Raw genomic sequence first — 25,171 nt, 5'->3', positions numbered from 1 at the left:
AGAGGAAGGAAACTGTTTAAGGAAGTCTGCAGAACTGGTGTGAGCTTCCTTGAGTTGATATCCACATGAATTTAATCAGCTCTCAGGGCAAGCTGACAGAATATCACTTTAAATCAGAAAATCCAGGGAATATTACTCAAGTCCTGAGTTTAGGACCCTCTTGAAAACTGTCTGCAAAACATTATATGATAAACGTATTAGTCAAAGGAAATATGAAAGCACAAACGTTAAAAAGTGATGCATGCCTAAGACCTAGACAGGACCTTTTTTAAAAATATTTATTTTTAGGTGTAGATGGATACAACACAATGCCTTTATTTCTTTTGTTTATTTTTTTTGTAGTTGTACACAATAAGTTTATTTTTTATTTATTTATTTTTATGTGGTGCTGAGGATCAAATCCCAGGCCTTGCATGTGCAAGGCGAGCACTCTACCGCTGAGCCACAACCCCAGCCCCAACAATGGCTTTATTTCTATATGGTGCTGAAGTCCCGCCCGTGCTAGGCAAGCGATCTAACGCTGAGCATAATCCCAGCCGTAGACAAGACCTTTGTTTTTTGTGGCTGACAAGCGGTGACAAGCTCAGTAAAATCCTGGGAAGGTGAACCGCGGCCTGTCCTCCTTCCTGGCCACACGATGGCAGACTTACCCCACTCGTTGACAGCTCAGGTGCTGTGGCAGTGGGACAAGACAAGCGCTATACGGTAGGGGCTCTTGTTCACATTCAATGTGTCTGGCAGAGTTAAGGGAGATTGTCACAGGCCCCCATGGATTGTGGGAACTTCTGCACCAAGAAGCTAGTCTTGCCCTTGTGTTTAATGGCTTTCAAAGAGCCAAGGGACAAGTTCTGATTTATTAGTGTCATTCTAGGTGTGCTCTGGGCAACAATAAGACTGAAATCAAAACACCCTGCAACTTTGCCATCTGGAAAAGTGTCACTGTCTTACCTAAATGGGGCATAATTAGGGACATCTGAAAAGGGAAGTTGCTTCCCTATGAGGAGCAATTGTTCTGTGGCTTGAAGCCAAAATGATATGCTGTTGCAAACACCTGGAAATTGTAACTTAAATCAAATTAACAAAAAACATTGTATATGGGCTGGGGATGTGGCTCAAATGGTAGCGCGCTCGTCTGGCGTGCGTGCGGCCCGGGTTCGATCCTCAGCACCACATACAAACAACGATGTTGTGTCCACCAATAACTAAAAAAAAAAAAAAATATTAAAAAAGTTCTCTCTCTCTCTCTCTCTCTCCCTCTATCACTCTCTCTTTAAAAAAAACATTGTATATGATTTTTTATAGTGATATGTATATTACTGACCCCCTCACATACACTAGGGCTAGGGTTAGAGTTCACAATCATATCAATGGACCCTGAAGAGATTTATGTTTCCAGTTAAGGGAAATCTAGAAAGACAAAGCATTTGTTGAACATTTACTATGTGCTAGGCACTGTGGTCGGCGATGAACAGACATTTTTTAAATTTAGTCCTTCTAACAGCCCTATTGGCATAGGCATAGGTTAGAGAGGTAGGGTAACTTGTCCAAGATCATACAGCTAGGTTTTAAGGAACCTGGAATCACATTCAGCTCTGTCTGACCCCTAGATCATACTCTCCTTGTCCAGAGACATCCACAGTAACTGGGTGCTACTGGAGGTCCAACATCTGGAATGTAAACAGGTTGGGACTGCAGGAGTGAGAGGATGCGTTTTCTGAATATGTTACTTCCTATTTCCCCTCCTTTGTTTTTGCTACCTGTAGACACTCCTTGGTGCTCCCCCATCAAGGTGAAGTACGGGGATGTGTACTGCAGAGCCCCTCAAGGAGGATACTACAAAACGGCCCTGGGAACCAGGTGTGACATTCGCTGCCAGAAGGGATATGAGCTACATGGCTCTTCCCAGCTCATCTGCCAGTCAAACAAGCGGTGGTCTGACAAGGTCATCTGCAAACGTGAGTAGCCCAGTGCCTGGTCCTCAGGGACAATTAGAGTCAGAATTTTTTTTTGCTCTGAGATAAGGGATTTTCAATGAATGTTGATAAGCAAAGCTCCCCTTGTGAGTGGCAGCCAGTGGGTTTCTAAGACATACTGGACTTGACAGGGCTCCTTTCAGAAAGGGTGCAATCAGCTGTCTGGGGAAAGGACAGAAGAGAGTGCGGCAAATAGTTGATGTTTGTTCAGTAAATTCTGGGTCCTAAAGAGATGTTGGGATTGAGAAAAAAAAATGACACACAGAGGCTAAGAAAGCTGTTTGTGATACAGCATTGTTGAAGCACATTTTAGATGCTCTGGTTACTCAAAGCAGCCACCACTTACTGAACACGTAGTGTTTGCCTAGCATTTCACAAACATTCAAATTTTGCAATGATCCCTAGAAACAAGGGTGCCAGTCATTGTTGGGGAAACTGATACTCAGGGCTGCAGCCAGTTGATCCAGGCCATGCAGATGATGCAACTGGATGACTGCAGTGGACACTTATCAATGTTTCACCCAAATCTCTTCAGTGCGTTTTTACCAGGCTGGTTAACCTGTTCCCCAGCTTCTGAGCACCTTGCCCTTAAAAATTTGCTCAGAGCTGAGAGCAGTGGTGCACGCCTATAATCCCAGCAGCTTGGGAGGCTGAGGCAGGAGGATCATGAGTTCAAAGCCTGGCTTAGCAAAAACGAGGTGCTAAGCAACTCAGTGAGACCCTGTCTCTAAATAAAATACAAAATAGGACTGAGGTTGTGACTCAGTGGTTGAGTGCCCCTGAGTTCGATCCCTGGTACCCCCACTCCCTGCAAAAAAATAAAGATTTGTTCAGTCCACCTTGTTGCTCTTTCAGAGGACTCCTCTCTGTTTTTTCTTACAAGGGAAAGCATCCCCCAAAGGCAGCCCAGAGCTGCACAATGTCTGAGTGGTAAAGGATTAACAAAGGCCAGCCTCCTTGCCTGGAGTCAGACAGGCTCAGAGCTGTCATTCACCCTGCAGGCTGATATTGACTATGCTGGAGATCACCCTCTGCTTGGCTCCCTCCCCTTCCCTGTCCTGCTTTCCCCTTCTCTTCACTGGTCTCCCCTGGGAGCACTTTCTTACTAAGCCACTCACAGTCAAATCCTCATCTGAGACTCTTCTGGGAAATAGCCTCTGACAGTGGCTTGGCTGAGATGCCAACCTAAGCCAGTCTGGCCTGAAATTTTGTGTCTCTTCCGTGTGACATATAGCCAGCCATTGCTTCTCTACTTCCATCTGTTCCATTTCAATGAACTTTTCACTGTATGCTTAGAGAAGTTTCTGGATTCTGAAACACTATGGACAAAAATGAAGAAATACTGAAGATCTGATTTTCCTTTTCAGAAAAGCGATGTCCTACCCTTGCTATGCCAGCAAATGGAGGGTTTAAGTGTGTTGATGGTGCCTACTTTAACTCCCGGTGTGAGTACTATTGTTCACCAGGATACACATTGAAAGGGGAACGGACAGTCACATGTATGGACAACAAGGCCTGGAGCGGCCGGCCAGCCTCCTGTGTGGGTAAGAAAATTCCACAGTCCCCGGGAAACACATGCTTGGGGAGGAGCAGCGGGTGTTCAGATAGTGGATTTTAAAGGCAGCATCAATATTCCATGAGTGAAGTGTAAGCACCAACTTTGCTTAGTAGCTTTCTTCATCCCTGGCTTGCTGGCCTGGCCTTAGACTTAACCCTAGTCTCTGTCTTAAGACTGACTTCAAGACTGATGGCTTCCATGTGACTTTGTCTCTTTTCTGGCTGGCTATTCAGGCAGCTACTGGCGAGCAGAGGTGGCACACTCCTACCAAGGTAGTCCAGGGTCCTATAGCATTGAGTAGAGTTTCCAGGGATAGTCGCAGATATTTGCAGAGACAGTTGAGAACCACTGTTCCAGGGGATCATTTACAGAGATGAAATGATTAGCTTATGAGAGTTTCAACCTAATCAGTGGATTAATCCACTGATATGGATTAACTGGGCAGTAACTATAGGCAGATAAGGTGTGGCTGGAGGAAGTAGGTCACTGGGGGTGTGCCTTTTGGGGTTATGTTTTGTTCTTGGTGTTCTTGGTGAGTGGAGCTTTCTTTCTGCTTACTGGTTGCCATGTCCTAAGCTACATTCCTCCACCAGACTTTCTGCCATGATGTTCTGTGTCATCTCAGGCATAGAGCTATGGAGTCCACTGATCATGGACTGAACATCTGAAACCATGAGCCAAAATAAACTTTTCCTCCTCTGCATTTTTCTTGCTGAGTCTTTTGGTCACAGCTTCGAAAAAGCTAACTAAAACAAACCCTGAGAGCTGCCAGGACCTTCCTTAGAGAACATTCTCGTTCCATTCCCCATTCTACAGATGAGGCCTGAGAGATGGATTGACTTGCTTGAGGTCCCACAAATCCCAGCCTTGGACTACATCTCCAGGCTCTCAGGCCTAAAGTCCCTGAATCCAGAGATAGCTCAGGTCCTAAGACCAGATAAATCTGACCCAAAGGATCAGAGTGAGGGAGGAGGGGTGGGCAAATCAGCTGGCCTTAGAAGCCTGGCTCCTGGGTACTTTGTGTTTGCTTGTTGTCCAAAGAACAGTTTAGTTCAGTCTGCTAATGTGCTTTACCCCCAAAGACTCCTTCCTGACTACTCAGTGTCTGGGGCAGTTACTTCAACAGTAAGACCAAAAATCTGATGTTATCCTCTAGGGGCCAGCATGAGACAACTTCCCTGGCCTGGCTTGGGTTGGCATCAACCATTCTCACTCTGAAATTATGTGCAACCAAACCCTTCTATATCCAAGTCACAGCCTAGACTGTGTCTTGAATTCATTTGACAAAAGCAATGAGTCCAAATAAAATATCTAATAAAAATAGAAGGGAGATCTTTAGGGTAAAGGAAGAGGATTAGGGCAAGCGAGGTATTCGGAAATGAATTGATCAAATTATGTTATATGCATGTACAGCTATGCAACAATGGAACCTCCCATTCTGTGTAATTAATATATATATATATATATATATATATATTTAAATTCAGGAAACTGACTCAGATTTATTCTAGGCTTCTCTTCTGGCATTTAAGTAGGCACTTGAATTGGTCAGTAATCAGGGCAACAGAAACCACTTTAGGTATTTCAAACAGAGGAATTTTATATAGGGATGGAGCAAAATTGCACAAATCCTATTATCAGCATTTAGTTAGATCAGGAAGCCACTACTGACCACAGCTGAAGGAGCCAAAGTAGGATCATAGTGTCACCCAAAAGTCCATAAGCCTACCTTGATGCTGACATTTCTGTAACTGACATCATTACTGATGAAAAGGAAGTCAGGAGCCCAGGAAACACTCACTGAATCTACCACTACTGGAAACACTGTGGCTCCTACCTCTTTCCCACTTCTAATCCCATGAGAGTGTCTCCTACTAGCAAGCCTACCTGGTACCCAGCTGGCAAAGAACTCTGCAGGAGCCGGGTATGGTGGCACATGCCTGTAATCCAAGTGGCTCAGGAGGCTGAGGCAGGAGGATCACGAGTCCAAAGCCAGCCTCAGCAATTTAGAGAGGCCCTAGCAATTCCAGGAGACCCTGTCTCTAAATAAAATACAAAAAAGGGCTGGGAATGTGGCTCAGTGGTTAAGCACCCTTGGGTTCAATTCCCAGTATCAAAAAAAGAAAAAGAAAAAGAAAGAAATCTGCAGCATGCTACAGGGACACTGCTACATCAATGTTCATAGCAGCACAATTCACAATAGCAAGACTGTGGGACCAACCTAGATGCCCTTCAATAGATGAATGGATTAAAAAAATGTGGCATCTATACACAATGGAGTATTACTCTGCATTAAAAAATGATAAAATCATAGAATTTGGAGGGAAATGGATGGCATTAGAGCAGATTATGCTAAGTGAAGCCAGCCAATCCCTAAAAAACAAATGCCAAATGTCTTCTTTGATATAAGGAGAGTAACTAAGAACAGAGTAGGGATGAAGAACATGAGAAGAAGATTAACATTAAACAGGGATGAGAGGTGGGAGGGAAAGGGAGAGAGAAGGGAAATTGCATGGAAATGGAAGGAGATCCTCAGGGTTTTACAAAATTACATATAAGAGGAAGTGAGGGGAAAGGGAAAAATAATACAAGGGGGAGAAATGAATTACAGTAGAGGGGGTAGAGAGAGAAGAGGGGAGGGGAGGGGAGGGGAGGGGGAATAGTAGAGGATAGGAAAGGCAGCAGAATACAACAGACACTAGTATGGCAATATGTAAATCAATGGAAGTGTAACTGATGTGATTCAGCAATCTGTATACGGGGTAAAAATGGGAGTTCATAACCCACTTGAATCAAAGTGTGAAATATGATATATTAAGAACTATGTAATGTTTTGAACGACCAACAATTTAAAAAAAAGAAATAAAATTATAAAAAAAAGAAATCTGCAGCAATGTCATTGTGATACTCTCAACGCACTGTCAGTACAGAGACATTAAAGCAAAACTAAGTACCAACAGAATGTTTGGCCTGGTCACCCTCCTCTGAGGATTTCAACTTTTCTTCCTGAGTCTCACAATGCTCAGTGAAAATAAAACTGCAGAGCAGTCCTGCTCAAGGGGTACAGGTGGAGTGTGCTGCAGGGGTGCGCTTTGGACATGCGCTTCTTAGGAGACATAGCCTAAGGCTAGATGTTCAGATCATAAGGACACCTGACAGATGTTGCTTTTAGTATCTCCCTGAGCTTTGTTACGTGCAAGTTAATTCTCGAAAACAAACCAAAGGGGGAAACATGAATCTCTGTTCCCTCCTTTTGAAAGGGGCAAGTGTCATGGTGGGAGGAGAGGAGAAACTCAAAAATCTTTGGGTTAAGCAAGCTTTGGCAGAGCCTGCTAGGGACCATACTGTTCAGATTTCCAGATTGTGTGCAACAATGGAAAGAAAATACTGGTTGTTCTCAAAAAGCAACAAGCATGTCTAAAGCTGGACCAGATGGTCCTGGAACTTTCCCAGAGGGAGAAAGAAGAAACTAAGAAATGAACCCCAATTTCAGGAGATTTATTGTACAATTTGCCAGTATAAGGTTCAGGCATATTTGGGGAAAGAGCATTGTGCATGCAATTAGATGGCCAAAGCGGGTACAGGGAGCCATGGGAAAGCTTGGAGCTCCCAGGAAAAAGAAAAATAGAGAAAGCAAGCCGGCAGTGCTTTCTTTGATTTGAGTACCAGACATGTTGGAGCTTGTCCCCAGCGAATTTTACCCCAAAGGTATCATTTACTTGTCTGGCTTTAAATGTATTAAATTAGCTTAATAAGTTTGTTTGTGTGTTGGCAGGGATAGGGGTTCCTTGAGCATAACTTAGAGCCTCAGCCTGTTTTAGGAGCTGACCCATGGGGGCTGAGTAGTTCCCAGGTTTCCACACAACCTTGAACCAGAATATCTTGGCCAGAACTGTGCTGAGTGCTGAGAAAGTTGCTCCAATTCTCTTCCAGAACAGTCTGGAAGAGGGAAGTCTGGGCTTTTCTTTGACTCTGAGGTGGTCAGTCCTGTGGTCTGGCTAATTTGAAAGTACCACAAGTTAAAATTAATTATCTTATTCAGACTCTACTCTGGCAGTGGACTCAAATTCATGGTTATTACAGAAATAGATATAGATAATTCAATGTAGGAGAAAAAACATATTGTAAATTGCAGGATCTCCACAACCTCCACTGATATATTTTTAAAAACCCTTTAGAATGTAACCACTATTGTTTTGTGGGGGTATATTTTTTTCTGTCTCTTTCTATTTTCAGTTAGTTTTGGTTACATAGAACAATGGATCATTGGAATTACATCAAGTCCTCATTTAGAGACCAGATTTTCAGTAGACACATGATCTCTCTTTTAGACTAACACATCTTCCAAGGCCAAAACAGGAGAAAAAAAATTGATAGATTTAAAATCGTGGATAAAGAAAACCCAGCACATGTCTTTCAACATGTAGAAGGCACCTGTTTAATTGCTTTACTAAAGGACAGGGTAAAAGTCAACATGGCTTTTGGAATTGCTCACTTATTGTTTTATGTTTCTTATAGAGTAGAACATATAGATATTCATTAACACAAAGGAAATTCTGGGGAAAAAAAAACCCTCTAACACTTAAGATATGCAAATTGATAGCACATTTTTCTGGCTTCCCAACTGTAGTGACAGTTTGATTTACCCAATGACCCATAGGAACATTTTCTGGGCTGAACTGATAAAAACAGTTGATAAAAACATCAGTGGACTAAGAACAAATGTGTCAGTACATTGTTGCAGGGCCCTTCAATGACGCTGGTTTTTTTCATGGGTTGACAAATACATATTCTTCCCAAATTTTCAGGAATCCAATTTCAGTTTTAAAACCATTTGATCAATTGAAGTATTGATCTAGTTTTTACTTCTATGGCTTGCAAACTGAATAGGTACACTTTGAGGGGCCCAGTCTAATTTTAAGGTATGACCAATGAAATTTTAGCTGGGCATCTCGCAGGTAAAGATGGTGACTATTAATTGCAGACTTCATTGCTCCCCTTCATTGTTTCTGGAATGTTCTCTGAAGTCTTAGAATGCCAAAGAAATGGAACACTTCCTAGAGCCATCTACAAGGACTGTGCTCTGGTTAGGGGAAGCAAACAATTGAGAGAATCTTCAATGGGCAGGTTCTGCTGTGCCTTGTGCAGTCACTGACTTCCTATGCCTCCACAAAATGAACTCTTCTTTCTTCCATCACCAACCACAAACTGATATTTGTATCAGTGATCTATTCCTCTACAATAGACCACCCAAAACTTAGTGATTTCAAACTATGTTATTGCTTAACATAGTTGAGCAAAGGTTGGAAATTTGGGCAGGGTTTCATTGGGATAGCTCATGTCTACTATTCACGGTAATAGTTGAGATGACTAGGGATAGAAGATCCAAAATGGCTTCCCTCACATTTCTTGCATCCCAGCTGGGGGAAGCTATACAGGCTGGGGTCTGACTGAATTAGCCCCCCCCCCACACACACACACATACACACACCTTCTCTACATGGTCTTTCTAGTCTGTCACTTTAGATGGCTTCCAAGCCAGTGAAAGCAGAAGGTGCCAGACTTATGAAGAGCTTAGGTCTGTAATTGGCATAGGGTTACTTTCTTTGCGTTTTATTTTTAGTTGGTGAACAAGTGATTGTCCTTTTGAAACTCTTCCTTATTTCCGCCACCTACAAGGTTGGACATGTTAAGGATTTTCCAAGTAAATAGTTAAGCTGCAGTAGTTGAAACACTGTAATATATTACTTCTCCTCTTTTATATTTTTTAGTTGTACATTTTTCAGGCAAAGGGTGACTTTTAATTGTGGATTTCATTACTCCACTTCTTGGCTTTTTTCATTCTTTCTGGAGAGTTCTCTGAAAACTTATGGTGCCAAAGAAACTGGTACACAAAGAAGGGAGATGGTTTGTCAGGTGTCTCCAATGAATGAAACAGAGAGTAGAGGACAGGATTTTTACTAAGGCTTCAGGGTTTCCACACAATAACTGGCTCTTCAGGCATCCTGACTCAACAAGGAATAGTAATTATGTTTCTATAGTAACTGTTCATTTCATTCATGGAAATTTATCATAACTTATAAGAAGCTATGGTGACCCAGGGCTGGGGAATAACAGGCTTAGGTCTTTAGAGCATCGGCTGATGGGCAGGCCAGCTGGTCTCATCAGCTGAGAGGGATGGCAGCTGTTTGAGGATGAATTAGAATTGAGTCCTGCTGTTGCTCTTCAAGGTTTTATAAGGAGACGGTGGCAGGCAATCCCAAAAGAATATGTATGCAAAGATTGGAAGAAAACACCAGGCCAACAGCCAACAAACTCACAGAAGTGTTTGGCTTATTAAAATAAATTTAAAATATGTAATGGTGCCTTAAGATCCCAGACCACAAAGAAATCCTCCAAGAGAAGAAATGCTTCCCAGTCTATAAATGGGAATGTTATTAGCACTGCTTAGTCTAATGGGTGGTTGTTGGAATTCAATGAAATAATGCAGGGGGAGTACTTAGCATGTGGTGGGCATATAGGAAGGGTTCAGGAAATATTAGCTATTATTTGTAGTGACTTATTTATTCTTTTTCTGGTTTGGAAGAGTGCTACTTCTGAAAAACTAGGCCAGTTTCCATTGGTCATTGTTAACGGGACATAAGCTGGCTGTGGGAGGCTCTGACACTCTACTTAGATGACCTACTTTGGAGTGTGTTTGCTCATACTGTCACTACATAGAGTTGTTATAGGACAAAACCCCAGTGTATCATCCAAAGGTTTAGTTTACCTGGCACAGACTAAGAGTCTGTCTTCCTTCTGACAATTATCTCTCCAAGAAAATATGGTAACATGATATGATTCTATATGGAAATCTATATCCTCTCCTTGCTCCTCTTGTTTTGCTTTATATTTTTTTCATAAATAGATTTCCTATACAGCAAGTGCTGGCTCTCTCTGACCAGCAGGTGGCAGACATTGTATACTTGTCTTTCTGATCACCCACAGCTGTGAAATATTCATATGTCTTCTATCGCCTATCATGGTAAAAAAAAAAAAAAAAAAGATTTTTTAAGCTTAGAAAATAGACTCCTCAAATGCATTTAAATCATCTTTCATATAACATTTATATATTTTATAAGTGCTAAGAGGCATTTTTTTTTACATTTTAATATCCCTGAAATTGGAATGCATGGCACAATAAGTAGTGACTTAGATTCAATAAAATATGGTAGTTGTTCAATTTAGGATTAGTATATTAAAGCTGTAAATGCATGCTCCATTGAAGCATGACATAGAATGAAAATGAATCCAGATAGCTAAAGGTAAAATTGTTTAACAAACTATTCATAGTTTCTTACCCCAAATAAAATGAGCAGTTATAAGACACAGAGGAAATATAGGAAGAATTTTACTTGATGCATGTAATTTTCAAGGACCTTTGCAATTCAGGATCAAAAGGACATTTAATTTTCTTTCAGATTGAAATAGTATTTAGATAATTATTGATATGTAAAGCAATACAAAGCTGAATGTCCTGTACTCTCTTTAAATACATTCTCTACCTGCTCAGAATCATCAAGTAGAACTTGAAAAAGTTCAAACTGCCTCTTGTGATTTCACTTCAGCTATCAGATGAAATATAACCCAGTGCAGAATTGGCATCTCCTTTATTTCTTGACTTCATTATCAAACCATCTGGAAAGTAAGGGGACAGAACTTCTATAGCCAGGTAGAGAGACTGGTTTGGGGAAATTTGGGAGGCCTTTAGAAGCTATAGCAAAGGTAAAACTGCTGTCCCAGAACACAAAACCACAGGTATGATGTAGTGGAAGTTGGAGGGAAGAGTGGGCCCAGACAGACCATTGCCTGTTTTAAGATACTGAATGCTGCCGGGCTCAGTGGCACACACCTGTAAATCCCAGCAGCTCTGGAGGCTGAGACGGGAGGATGACAAGTTCAAAGCCAGCCTCAGTAACTTAACAAGGCCCTGAGCAACTCAGCGAGACCCTGTCTCTATATTTAAAAAAAAAAAAAAAGAGCTGGGGATGTGGCTCAGTGGTTAAGTGCCTCTAGGTTTGATCCCTGGTCCAAAAAAAAAAAAAAAAAAGAAAGAAAAGAAAAAGATACGAATGCTATGTTGGGACTATCGACATACCAGCAAGAGAGGGAGCTTGCTCTAGTGATAAGTGCATCTTTCAATGTCATTCACACTGCCATTACTTATATGCATGGTCTTTAAATAAATCACCCAAGCTCTCTGAGCCTCAGTTTGCACATCTAAAAAATGAAAGACTTGGGTGGCTCCTTTGCACCTCCATAGTATTCACTTTTACCCTGGCTGGGTTAGTGCCATTTTCCACCTTGTGTTATATTTCATGCATGGTGACATAATCCCCCTAGAACACTTTAAACTGACAAGTCAGGAGCACTAATTCTCTCACACCTCCTACCACAGTTGGAACGAAGCCTTGGGTAAATTAGGCACTCTTGAAAGATCTGTTGCCTTGAATTGAATCAGATTAGATGATAGGTAGGGTACCTTTGCTAGTATTTTCTATCGTTGCCTTTAAAGGAGGAGGGGCTCTCTAAAGCCAAATGACTTTTATCTTTAGCTTGGTAACTGCGATGTTGCCAAGTCAGTTGGCAGAGTTTAGAAGTGTGGAGAGGAGCTGGAGCTAATGCATTGCCTCATGGGACACTTAGCAAGGCCAGATGATTGCAGGTTAAGTTCTGTGCGTTTGATTACCCACACAATCTCCAAAACTCAGCAGGAGAGAAAGAGTAATGAAAAGAGGGAAGAGAAATACAGGGAGTGAAGAAACTCTTCAAAAATATGTGTAGAGGGGCTGGGGATGTGGCTCAAGCGGTAGAGCGCTCGCCTGGCATGCGTGCGGCCCGGGTTCGATCCTCAGCACCACATACAAACAAAGATGTTGTGTCCGCCGAGAACTAAAAAATAAATATTAAAAATTCTCTCTCTCCCTCTCTCTCTCTCTCTCCCCCCTCTCTCTCACTATATATATATATATATATATATATATATATATATATATATATATATAAAAAATATATGTGTAGAAATCTTTCACCTCTTTTGTTAGGTTGATTCCCAAGTATCTTATTTTCTTTGAGGATATTGTGAATGGAGTGGTTTTCCTTATTTCCATTTCAGAGGTTTTGTTGCTGATATACAGGAATGCCTTTGATTTATGCGTGTTGATTTTATAACCTGCCACTTTGCTGAATTCATTTATTAACTCTAGCAGCTTCTTTGTAGACCCTTTTGGGTCTGTTAAGTATATTATCATGTCATCCGCAAATAGCGATAACTTAATTTCTTCTTTTCCTATTTTTATGCCTTTAATTTCTTTTGTCTGTCTAATTGCTCTGGCTAGTACTTCGAGAACTAAATTGAATAGAAGTGGTGATAGAGGGCATCCCTGTCTTGTTCCAGATTTTAGAGGGAATGCCTTCAGTTTTTCTCTGTTTAGGATGATGCTAGCCTGAGGTTTAGCATATATAGCTTTTACAATGTTGAGGTAAGTTCCTGTTATCCCTAGTTTTTCTAGTGTTTTGAACATAAAGGGATGCTGTACTTTGTCAAATGCCTTTTCTGCATCCATCGAGATGATCATATGGTTCTTGTCTTTAAGTCTATTGATGTGGTGAATAGCATTTATTGATTTCCGTATATTGAACCAGCTTTGCATCCCAGGAATGAATCCTACTTGATCATGGTGCACAAGTTTTCTGATATGTTTTTGTATTCGATTCGCCAGAATTTTATTGAGAATTTTTGCATCCAAGTTCATTAGAGATATTGGTCTGTAGTTTTCTTTCTTTGAAGTATCTTTGTCTGGTTTTGGGATCAAAGTGATGTTGGCCTCATAGAATGAATTTGGAAGAGCTCCTTCTTTTTCTATTTCTTGAAATAGCTTGAAAAGTATTGGTATTAATTCTTCTTTGAAGGTTTTGTAGAACTCCGCTGTATACCCATCCGGTCCAGGGCTTTTCTTGGTTGGTAGTCTTTTGATGGCTTCTTCTATTTCTTCCTTTGTTATTGGTCTGTTTAAATTGTGTGTGTCTTCCTGTCTCAATCTGGGCAAATCATATGCCTTAAGAAATTTATCGATATCTTCACTATCTTCTATTTTATTGGAATATAGGGTTTCAAAATACTTTCTAATTATCTTCTGTATTTCTGTAGTGTCTGTTGTGATATTGCCTTTTTCATCCCGTATGTTAGTAATTTGAGTTCTCTCTCTTCTTCTTTTCGTTAGCATGGCTAAGGGCTTGTCTATCTTATTTATTTTTTTCAAAGAACCAACTTTTAGTTTTATCAATTTTTTCAATGGTTTCTTTTGTTTCAATTTCGTTGATTTCTGCTCTAATTTTAATTATTTCTTGTCTTCTACTACATTTGCTGTTGTTTTGCTCTTCCTTTTCTAGGTTTTTGAGGTGTTGTGTGAGTTCATTTATTTGTTGGTTTTTTCTTTTTTTGAGGTAAGAACTCCAAGAAATGAATTTCCCTCTTAAAACTGCTTTCATTGTGTCCCATAGAGAATAGAGGACACAGAGACTAATCCACAAAGTTACAACTATCTTATATTTGATAAAGGGGCTAAAAGCATGCAATGGAGGAAGGATAGCATCTTCAACAAATGGTGCTGGGAAAATTGGAAATCCATATGCAATGAAATGAAATTGAACCCTATCTCTCGCCATCCACAAAAATTAACTCAAAATGGATCAGGGAGCTAGATATCAAATCAGAGACACTGCGTCTGATAGAATAAAAAGTTGGCTACGATCTACATATTGTGGGGTCGGGCTCCAAATTCCTTAATAGGACACCCATAGCCCAAGAGTTAATAACAAGAATAAACAAATGGGACTTACTTAAACTAAAAAGTTTTTTCTCAGCAAGAGAAACAATAAAAGAGGTAAATAGAGAGCCTACATCCTGGGAACAAATTTTTACCCCCCACACCTCAGATAGAGCCCTAATATCCAGAATGCACAAAGAACTCAAAAAATTAAACAATAAGATAACAAATAACCCAATCAACAAATGGGCCAAGGAACTGAACAGACACTTCTCAGAGGAGGACATACAATCAATCAACAAGTACATGAAAAAATGCTCACCATCTCTAGCAGTCAGAGAAATGCAAATCAACACCACCCTAAGATACCATCTCACTCCAGTAAGATTGGCAGCCATTATGAAGTCAAACAACAATAAGTGTTGGCGGGGATGTGGGGAAAAGGGTACACTTGTACATTGCTGGTGGGGCTGCAAAATGGTGAGGCCAATTTGGAAAGCAGTATGGAGATTCCTGGGAAAGCTGGGAATGCATCCACCATTTGACCCAGCTATCGCACTTCTCGGACTATTCCCTGAGGACCTTAAAAGAGCGCACTATAGGGATACGGCTGCATCAATGATTATAGCGGCACAATTCACAATAGCTAGACTGTGGAACCAAACTAGATGCCCCTCAATAGATGAATGGATAAAAAAAATGTGGCATCTATACACAATGGAGTATTATGCAGCACTAAGAAATGACAAAATCATAGAATTTGGAGGGAAATGGAATGCATTAGAGCAGATTATGCTAAGCGAAGCTAGCCAAGCCCTAAAAAACAAATGCCAAATGTTTGCTTTGATATAAAGAGAGCAACTAAGAACAGAACAGGAAGGAAGAGCATGAGGAAAAGACTACAGTAAACAAAGACGAATGGGGGGAGAGAAAGGGAGAGAGAAGGGAAAGCATATGGAAATGGTAGGAGACCTTCAATGATACATAATATTGTAAGAGGTTATGAGGGGCAAGGGGGAGGGGAAAAAAAGGGAGAGAATTGAAAAACAGCAGAGGAGGTAGAGAGGGAAGATGGGAGGGGAGCGGAGGGGAGGGGGGATAGTAGGGGATAGGAAAGGTAGCAGAATACAACAGTCACTAATATGGCATTATGTAAAAATGTGAATATGTAACAGATGTGATTCTGCAATCTGTATTTGGGGTGAAAATGGGAGTTCAAAACCCAATTGAGTCAAATGTATGAAAGATGATATATCATGAGCTATGTAATGTTTTAAATAATCAATAAAAAAATATGTGTAGAAGTCTTGGTACATCAAGTGAGTGTCAAGCCCCAATTTGACAAGATATTTCTTGATGACGGTGAGAATGGGTTGTATTTTCAGATATAGAGCCTCCTAGAATCAAGTGCCCAAGTGTGAAGGAACGCATTGCTGAACCCAATAAGCTAACGGTACGTGTGTCCTGGGAGACACCAGAAGGAAGAGATACAGCAGATGGCATTCTTACCGAGTAAGTGAAACTTGGCATCTGAAATGAGGTTGTCTTTCTTGCTCTTTTCTTTTCTTGTTGAGGTACTAAAGATGGAACCCAGGGCCTCATGCATGCTCTGTGAATGCTCTACCACTGAGCTACGTCCCCAGCCCAGATTATCTCTTTTCTGAGTTGTAAACAAACATAGTACTAAAACATATAGTATGTTAGATGGAAAGGAAGAGGAAGAACAGAAGGAGAAAGAGGAAGCCAGAAGGCTTCCATTCATGTGTGCAGGCCTTACCAGGCCTCCAGCTACACTAGGAAGTCCCCCTAAGTCTCCCAGGACCAGCTAGGTGCTATCCTCCTGTGTTCTGTGGGTATAGTTTAGCACAAAACTCTTCCACCCCTTGGTTTGGAGGCTGCATCCACTTCTTTCCAAACATTTGATTTTTAATTTATTTTTTTTTAAACTTTTGACCACATCCACACACTTACAGAAGCTTATAAATAAAGCAAAAGTGTCCTCTGCCTTCTTGCCACCTTGACCCTATTCTGCAGGACCCGTTCATTCATTGTATTAGTAGTTTGATGTTCCTCTGAGATGCTTTTAAAAATGGGTGGTTCTCTTTGGTGAAGTTCAGCATGTGTTGTTCTAATCTCTCATTTGGGCCTGTACCCAGGCAGCATGTTCCCTGGAGGCCATTACTTCACTTCAGCATACTCACATCTGTGCCTTAATGTATGTGACCCGATTGGGCCACTCCAGAGAATTTTCATCTGTGGATAAAAAGTTTGCCTCCAACGTATCCCCTGGTGAACCATGAAGCGGGAAACACTTTCTAGAATCCTATCAATCTAGCAAGATAGAACATTTTTACACAATTATTAGCAATAACAGAACATTTCCCAGTAAGAAGAGGTTGAGTCTCTCACCCCTAAAGGATATTTTATTTATATATCCAGATAATCTCCCTCCAGTGCCTCATCTAGTTTAAATAGTACTGGTTGTGTTTCCCATTGTAACTTCTCAAAGATAAAGTCTGACTCTTTGTTGGGCATGGTGTTACTGCTTGTAATCCCATCTATTTAAGAGGCTCAGGCAGGAGGATCTAGAGTTGGAGGCCAGCCTGGTGACTTCAAGAGAACTTGCCTCAAAATAAATGTATTTGCTGTCACATATACATGTACATAAAGCCCTTAGGAGAAACTTTACGGGATTGGGATTGAAATGTAAGGAGAGAGAGAGAGAGAGAGAGAGAGAGAGAGAGAGAGAGAGAGAGAGAGAGAGAGAGGAAAAAAAGTCACAGTTGACATAATTGGGGATTGGCTTTTATTTATCTTTGACTCTTCAGGGTCTAGAACAATGCCTGGTTCAGCCCCTAGCATATAGTAATTTCTTAGATTTCTGCAACTATAATTGCTGTTGAAATCCTTTATAATAAACCTGCAATATTAAATCAGCAGATGCACCCCCTGCTTTGTCTAAAAGCTTTGCCTTGGGATTTTTATGGGTAACCTATGTATTATGGTTATAAATGTGACATTTATTTATTTATTTTTGGTACTGGGGGCACTTTACCACTGAGCTACATTCCCAGCCCTTTTTATTTTGAGATAGGGTCTTGATAAGTTGCTGAGTCTGGCTTTGAACTCGTGACCTTCCTGTCTCAGCCTCAAAAGCCTCTGGGCATGTGCCATCTACCTGGTGAAATGTGACTTTTTTTGTGTGTGTGTGGGGGGGCTGGGGATCGAACCCAGGGCCTTGTGCATGCAAGGCAAGCACTCCACCAACTAAGCTATAGCCCCAGCAAGAAATGTGACATTTTAAAAGAGCATCTTAGTAGCCCCCTGGCCCTCTGTCCAGCACAGCTGTCTGCTTCCAGAGTTCTCCAGCCCCAGGCTCACACAGGCTTGGAGCAGGATGCTGTGGGGAAGGCACTCCAGCAGGATGAACAGTGAGAGAAGGCCGTCCTGTCCTCGTTTCAGCTCTTGCTTGACTCCTTGCTTCCCTGACATTTCTCCCGTGACCCCCTCCTCCTGTGTCCTTTCCAAGACACCACTACATAGTTTGCTTCTAAGAGGGAAGGTTGTAGTGTGAAGTTCTGAGACAAGTGTTTCCTTTGAGTTTCTCTTTTGACTCCTGCTATTTGCATGTCACAGATGAAATGGGGTCTCAGAGAGGTTAGCAGCTCCTCGTATTCAATAGATCACTCCCTTCAGATTTATGTGAATTTTTAACCTGCTTCCTAAGGATCTTAAAGCATCTAAAGCCAAAACTGACAGATCTCTAAATGGTGGTATTTGTGACACTTTGCCAGGAGGTCTCACTTCATACCTTGTGAACAGCTACTTCACCCACCTATGTGTAAGGCTTTCCTCAATGGTGACAGTGATAATTCCACATATCTATTATTAGCAAATATCATCATTTTTCCCAAGAACTACAGAGAGCAGGGGAATTATCTGTATATTGCAAAATAAAGAAAAGCTGGCATTTGATTATGTTGTGGTTATTGGTGCTCTCATCAGATAGCTAAGAACAAATATGCTGCAGTCACCCTAGCTGTGTGATCTTGGGCACAACTTCAGTCCTCAACTTCCTCATCTGTAAAATGGAGAGTATTACCTACGTGATAGGGTTTTGTAAGATTAAAGAAACTAATATGTAAAAAGTCTAGAACTGTGCCTGGTGTGTGTAAGATTTATGTAAATAAGTGCAGAGAGAAATTATTGTTATTATCATTATTGTTATTATTATTATATTATAATAACAAAGGACTCACAGAGAATTTGCCTTTTTGTTCAGGAAAGTTCTCTACTGATCCAGAGTCTGAGGCAGGAGGATCATGAGTTCAAAGCCAGTCTCAGCAATTTAGCGAGGCCCTAAGTAACTCAGTGAGACCTGTCTCTAAATAAAATAGAAAAAAAGGGTTGGGCATGTGGCTCAGTGGTTAAGCACCCCTGCGTTCAATCCCTGGTACAAAAAAAAGAAGAAGAAAAAGTAAATAAATTTCTTGTGCTCCCTGCATGGCCAAATGGCCAAATTGTCAATGACTCCTTGGACTATACTTTTAAATGATTTTCCTCACAAAATATTCCCCAATAGGGAGGCCATTCAGGTCCACTCCAGAACAAGGGTAAGACTGGAGAGTCTCCACCCTCTGTTCTATCCTTCAGCAATGAAAATATAATCTAAACTTTCTAGTTTTAGGGGCCTTGTTTTCAGATCTCAAACTGCTCTTCCAAAACAGAGCAAAGCTCAGAAGATCCTATTCTTCAAGAAACTTTTGTTCTGATCAAAGTGGTTCAGTGATGGCCCTTCAGTCTCCCTAAATCCTGGGCAGAGTAGGAGCTCAACAACTGCTTTTTAGGTCTATAAGAATCACCTTTGGGGGCTGGGGTTGTGGCTCAGTGGTAGAGTGCTTGCCTAGCATGTGGGAGGCGCTGGGTTCCATCCCCAGCACCAGATAAAAATAAATAAATAAAATGTATTGTGTCCAACTATAACTAAATATTTTTTAAAAATCATCTTTGGTGTTTTTGTTTTCATTTTTTTTTCTCCAAAGTGTTATTCTAAAAGGACTTCCCCCAGGCTCGCATTTTCCAGAAGGAGACCACAAGATCCAGTATACAGTTTATGACAGAGCTGAGAATAAGGGAACATGCAAATTTCGAGTTAAAGTAAGAGGTAAGAATACTGTTTAGGGGCTCTCCCCACCCCACCCTATAGGAAAGCAAATGGGAAAGAGAAAGAGGCCTTTAAACAAGACTTCTCTGAGTGCCCATGTGGAAGGGAGGCGTGCCAGCTTTGGAGTAGCCTCTGATGAGTCTGGGTGAAGTGTCCCATTTTATTTTATTTTATTTTTAAAGAGAGAGTGAGAGAGGAGGGAGAGAGAGATAGAGAGAGAGAGAGAGAGTTTTTAATATTTATTTTTAGTTCTCGGTGGACACAACATCCCTGTTGGTATGTGGTGCTGAGGATCGAACCCGGGCCGCACACATGCAAGGCGAGCGCGCTACCGCTTGAGCCACATCCCCAGTCCGAAGTGTCCCATTTTAATGTCTGGATTTCAGTGATGGAGTTCAGTGCTGGCAGCTTATTTAAGATTCCACATATCTGGTGTCACAGGGGTCCACAGCTGGCTGTCCGAGTAGAATATTACTTGATAACTTTTCCATCCCTGTGAGTGGGTAACCAGCTAAAACCTACAAGTCCTTGTATAACCAGAGTGGTTAGGAGCCCCTAGTTTGGGCCACTGGGAAACCATGTTCTTGGTGTTTTAGACCTTTTATCAACCTGAAAAAAAATGTTTTTAAGGATTATTTTGTGCCTCATGGTTTGGGCAGCTAATAACTAACCATCTTTACCCTTTACTCTTCTGGGCTCAACCTCTTGTAACACTAGGGGCTGAAACAGTTGATCTCAGTGGTATCAAGGGTATGGATGGTCACCATTCCAAGGCCACTGATCAAATAGTCATCCTTGTCCCCTCACCCATGCCACAAACTGCAGAAGCCTCTTTGCAAATTTGGAGCCTCTGAGTCCTCACTGTCCCCGGTTATTATGTGGAAAGGATCTCATCACTGACACCCCTCTGGTTCTGTGTCCTTACAGTCAGACGCTGCGGCAAACTCAATGCCCCAGAGAATGGTTACATGAAGTGCTCCAGTGATGGTGACAATTATGGAGCCACGTGTGAGTTCTCCTGCATCGGTGGCTACGAGCTCCAGGGTAGCCCTGCCCGAGTATGTCAATCCAACCTGGCTTGGTCTGGCACGGAGCCCACCTGTACAGGTATGTGTACAGCCCTCTCTTTGCTCGGCAGCAGAACCTGAAGAGACCTTGGTTCTAGATTCCAGTACAGAGAAAGAAGGTTTCATTTCATATATTTTGTAAAGTGCATCACTGTCCCTTATCATCTGAGTGGGTGAACATAGTCCCTAAGTCCCTGCTCCTACTCACCTTACCTGCCCTCCTCCTTTTGCCTCTAGTGTCCGTTTTATGACTTTTAAGAAAGAAGCCGAGGTGGAAACCCAGGGCCAGTCTTTGGTGATGATATAAATCAGCAAAGTCTGTTCTAGTTACTCTAGTTCCTCTCTTCTATAAATGTAGGATCCTACTTATAAAGTCACTGTGCTGTCACACATAAGCATTGCAGTACCTCCTTTGCAGTAGTGGCTTGAACTTGCAGAACTTGAGCATTGGGAATCTTCCCTCATAAAATGATAAAAATAACACCTCACCTACTTCTTGAGTTATTGTAAGGATTAAATGAGGTCATTCATCAAAAAGTGGAATAGGGTAGTACCTGGCCCAGGGTAAGTCCTCAATACATGCCTGCTATTCTTACTGGCTGGGTAGCAACAATAATGCAAAATCTGGACTACCTGAAAAATTCTGGACCTATCTTATATTTATAGACTTCTCTTTTTTTCCTCTCATTTCCTGGTATCTTTTCGTCTTTATCCTTTCCCTGTAATCCCAACCATCCAGAGGCAGGTGACAAAGAGTGACATAAATACCATCACCTAAATGTTTGAGGATATTTAATCTCATGCAGGGCAGTAGAAAAAAACATATCTGTCCCCAAACTCCCCAGCTAAGGACTTCATGCCCATCCTGCTGCACTAAGGTCTAGTACGGTGTCAATGATCTCCTAGGCCTGCGTCATCCAATATGGTAGCCACTAGCTACACATGGCTATGGAGCACATGAAATGAGACTAGCCTGAATTGAGAGATGCTATAAGTGTAAAATATATACTGATTTCAAAATCTTTTTTTAATGGAACTTGATGATTATTTATTCATTGAAAAACAATCACAGGAACACCAGTAGCACTTGTTTTTCAACCTAGAGGTGGTGCTACAAATATTCTCAGAAACTGGTTGGAAAGAGATACAAACCACTAGGCAATAAACTGGTAACTAGCTATGAGCTTGTGGGACACATCATGCTGAACAAGGTCTTTACTTGACCTAAACTGATTTCAAAATCTTAGTACAGAAACGAAAAGCTTTCTACTGTCATGTATAACTGATTAAAACTAATAAATAACTAATAAAGATAAAAGAAAAAGCAGATATTTTCAAATAAAAAATCTTAGTACAAATCAAATATAAAGAATCTCTACCTTTTATGTTGATAACATGTTGAGATGAAATATTTGGGATATATTGGGTTAAATCAATTCATTAAAATTATTTTCATTTATTTCTTTGTACTTTTTCAAGGAGGCTACTAGAAAATTTAAGATTATGCAATACCTTCCATTATATTTCTATTGGTCAGGGCTGTCCTAGACTCAGCCTTTGAGGTATGGAGAGGGGCAAGAACTCTGCATTACTCAGTATGATATCCCAGCGCCTGGCATAGAGGTTGGCACATAACAGGCACTCACTGTATGCTGCATGAATGAATGAATATGCAAATGAACAAATACCTCAATGCAAATCTCCAGCTTGAAACACAAGCACCAAGATTGTAAACCATACATGGAATTTCCTTGATTTTTTCATATTATTTCTTTTCTAGGGCCAGACCTGTTTGCTGACCTATGTATTGAGCATCCTTCATTGATCTTGAGCAGCCAATCATCTGTGATTTGTTGTCATTTATTTGTTAAATTGGCAGACCTGTTGTTAATCTTCCTCATCCCATGTCCTCCGTGTTGCTTGTTCTGTGGCTCTCTGTGCCCTACATTCCTCTGTCCCTTCTGCACCAAAGAGGCAGACTTCTGAGGTTCTGAGCCACTCTAAAGCCAGCCCGTCCGTTGCCTACTTTTCTCACCCTTCTGCTTCCCCCTGCAGATACTGTGGTGCTTGGCCCATGTGCCTTTGACATTCCCATCTATAATCAGAAGGCTGCCTACTGCAAATACCCAGATCTCTCTGTCTGAGGGTTTTTCCTAGCTATGAGGGTGTTATGTGTCCATGCACAAGACTAGCTGCAAGTGGCAAAGAATTAGTCTCCCCACAAAGTGGCCATCAACCAATGATAGAGCAGTTGGTGTATAAATTATCCAGTTATTTCATTCCTCCAGTAGGATAACTCTGAAGTATGTGGTGTACTGTCTCCCAGAGTTACCTAGTAGAATTTAGCTCCAGAGTCCACAGCAGTAAGTGGCTTGATAACCCACTCTGTATGGCTTTCTTTCCTTCCCTGACTCATTTTCCAAGGCAGGCAGAATAATGGTCCCCAAAGATGCCCACATCCTAATCTCCTAAACCTGTGAATATATTACCTTACATGGAGAAGGGACATTGCAACATTGCAGGTGTGATTAAGTTAAGGATTTTGAGATGGGGAGAGTACCCTGGGTTATCCAATGGGCCCCAATGTTACCACAGGGGTCCTTATATAAGGCAGACAGAACTGCTAAAATAGTCACTGTGTTAATTTTTTTTTCCTTTTTGTGACTAAAATACCTGACCAGAACAACCAAGGAGGAAACCTTATTTTGAGTTCACGATTTCAGAGATTCAGTCCATGATCAGCCAACTCCATCACTCAAGGCCTGAAGTGAGCTGGAGCATCATGGCAGAGGGGCATGGTGCAGAAAGCCAGGAAGCAGAGAGAAAGCAGGAGGAACCAGGGACAAAATATGTCATCCTTAAGACATGTCCCCAGTGACCCACTTTCTCCAGCCACACCCCACCAGTTTATAGTTACTCCCCAGTAAGCCATTCAAATTATCAATTTATCAAATGGCTTAAATCACCAATTAGGTTACAGCTCTCATAATCTGATCATTTCATCTCCTGTGTTAGCACAGGAGCTTTTAGGGGCCACTCATTCAAACTGTAACTGTTACAAAGAGATGGTGGAAGGAGAGGGCAGAGAGAAGACAGATTTGAAGAAGCTACACTGCTCTTTGGAGATGGAGGAAGAACCCAGTAGCCAAGGAGTGAAGGTGGCCTCTAGATCCTGAAAAGGACAAGGAAACAGATTCCCGCCCCCATACATGAAAGCCTGCTGATACCTTTATTTTAGCCCAGTGAAACTCATTTTGAATTTCTGATTTCAAGGAACAAATAGAATAGATTTGTGTTTTATTAGGCCACTAAGTTTAAGGCGATTTGTTATAGCAGCAGGAGGAAACTAATACACTTTCTTTTTTTTTTTAATATATATATATTTTTAAAGGAGTCACAGAAGCAAGATACATCAATATTATGGGAAATCACTTTTTTTTTTGAGAGAGAGAGAATTTTTATATTTATTTTTTAGTTTTCGGCGGACACAACATCTTTGTTTATATGTGGTGCTAAGGATTGAGCCCGGGCCGCACGCATGCTAGGCAAGCGCTCTACCGCTTGAGCCACATCCCCAGCCCAACTAATACACTTTCCAACTCCTCTACCAGTGCTTTTTTGCACCATCTCCCAAATAAACTACTTATACTCAAATCCTTATCTCAGGGTCTGCTTCTTATATATATGGTTCTGTATCATTACAGGCCATGTCAAGCATAGAGCACACAGGATTACGGGCTTATGTGGCTATTTTCTATTTACAGCCATGAATGTCAACGTGGGTGTCAGAACAGCAGATGCACTTCTGGATCAGTTTTATGAGAAAAGGAGACTCCTTATTGTGTCCACACCCACAGCCCGAAACCTCCTCTACAGGCTACAACTGGGAATGTTACAGGTGAGACTTTGAGGCAGGGTCAAACTGGGGAAGGGAGACCTCTAACAGGAAGGGCCTAGGCAGTTCACTAAAAGCAAAGGCCAGATTCACTGCCTAATCCATTTAGGGTCAGTTTCAGGAACCAGCACTTTAAAGTTACCCATTCATTTCTGGTGCTGAAGCATAACCTGATTAACATTGACTCCCCAGAGCTAACCCAATCGTTTTCTAACTAATGAGTTTTGTCTGTCTTCACTAATAAGCCTAATTGGCGTACTGTCCAGGCCCTGGAACAATTGTCTTTGCTGAGCCTGCCCAGGATCTGCTTGAGCTGAAAGCAATCAATCCATCACTTTGTCTGCTCAAAAGGCTGGCCCAGGAGATGATAGGAGTCCAGGAGCCCTTAGGCTCCCTCCCCAGAGAATTTCAATGACACTCTTGGAGCTCCTCAGAGAGTGTCTCAGAATAGTAGTTCACAAAATGTGATCAGTGGACCAGCAGTATTAGCATCCTCTGGAACTTATTAGAAATGTAAATTCTCAGGCCCCACACCAGACGTGCTTTATTAGAAGCAGGGTCAAAGCAGGTGTTTTAACAATATCCCCTGGTGATTTCTAAGTACTTTAAACTTTGATGAGCACATCTCTAGGAACTCCTCCCTTCTTGGCTATGTAAAAGAGAGGTGTAAGCTTGCATTTTCACACACAAAAGAGAGGTGTAAGCT

At 41.5% G+C, this 25,171-nt stretch overlaps 1 protein-coding gene across 2 annotated transcripts in view; it reads left to right on the top strand.

The window, feature by feature from the left end:
* The window catches only part of SRPX (sushi repeat containing protein X-linked), a 103,418-nt gene that overhangs the window by 70,293 nt on the left and 7,954 nt on the right, over positions 1 to 25,171 (top strand). For both annotated transcript variants that reach the window (XM_081278275.1, XM_081278276.1), the window contains 6 exons: positions 1,764 to 1,955; positions 3,341 to 3,517; positions 15,725 to 15,851; positions 19,382 to 19,503; positions 20,431 to 20,610; positions 24,335 to 24,468. In XM_081278275.1, coding sequence (XP_081134401.1) covers positions 1,764 to 1,955; positions 3,341 to 3,517; positions 15,725 to 15,851; positions 19,382 to 19,503; positions 20,431 to 20,610; positions 24,335 to 24,468 — 932 coding nt within the window. The remainder of the gene's footprint in view (positions 1 to 1,763; positions 1,956 to 3,340; positions 3,518 to 15,724; positions 15,852 to 19,381; positions 19,504 to 20,430; positions 20,611 to 24,334; positions 24,469 to 25,171) is intronic.

Source organism: Spermophilus citellus (assembly GCF_964194105.1).
Source record: "Spermophilus citellus genome assembly, chromosome: X".
Lineage (NCBI taxonomy): Eukaryota > Metazoa > Chordata > Mammalia > Rodentia > Sciuridae > Spermophilus > Spermophilus citellus.
This window is presented reverse-complemented; position numbering and strand designations above follow the sequence as displayed.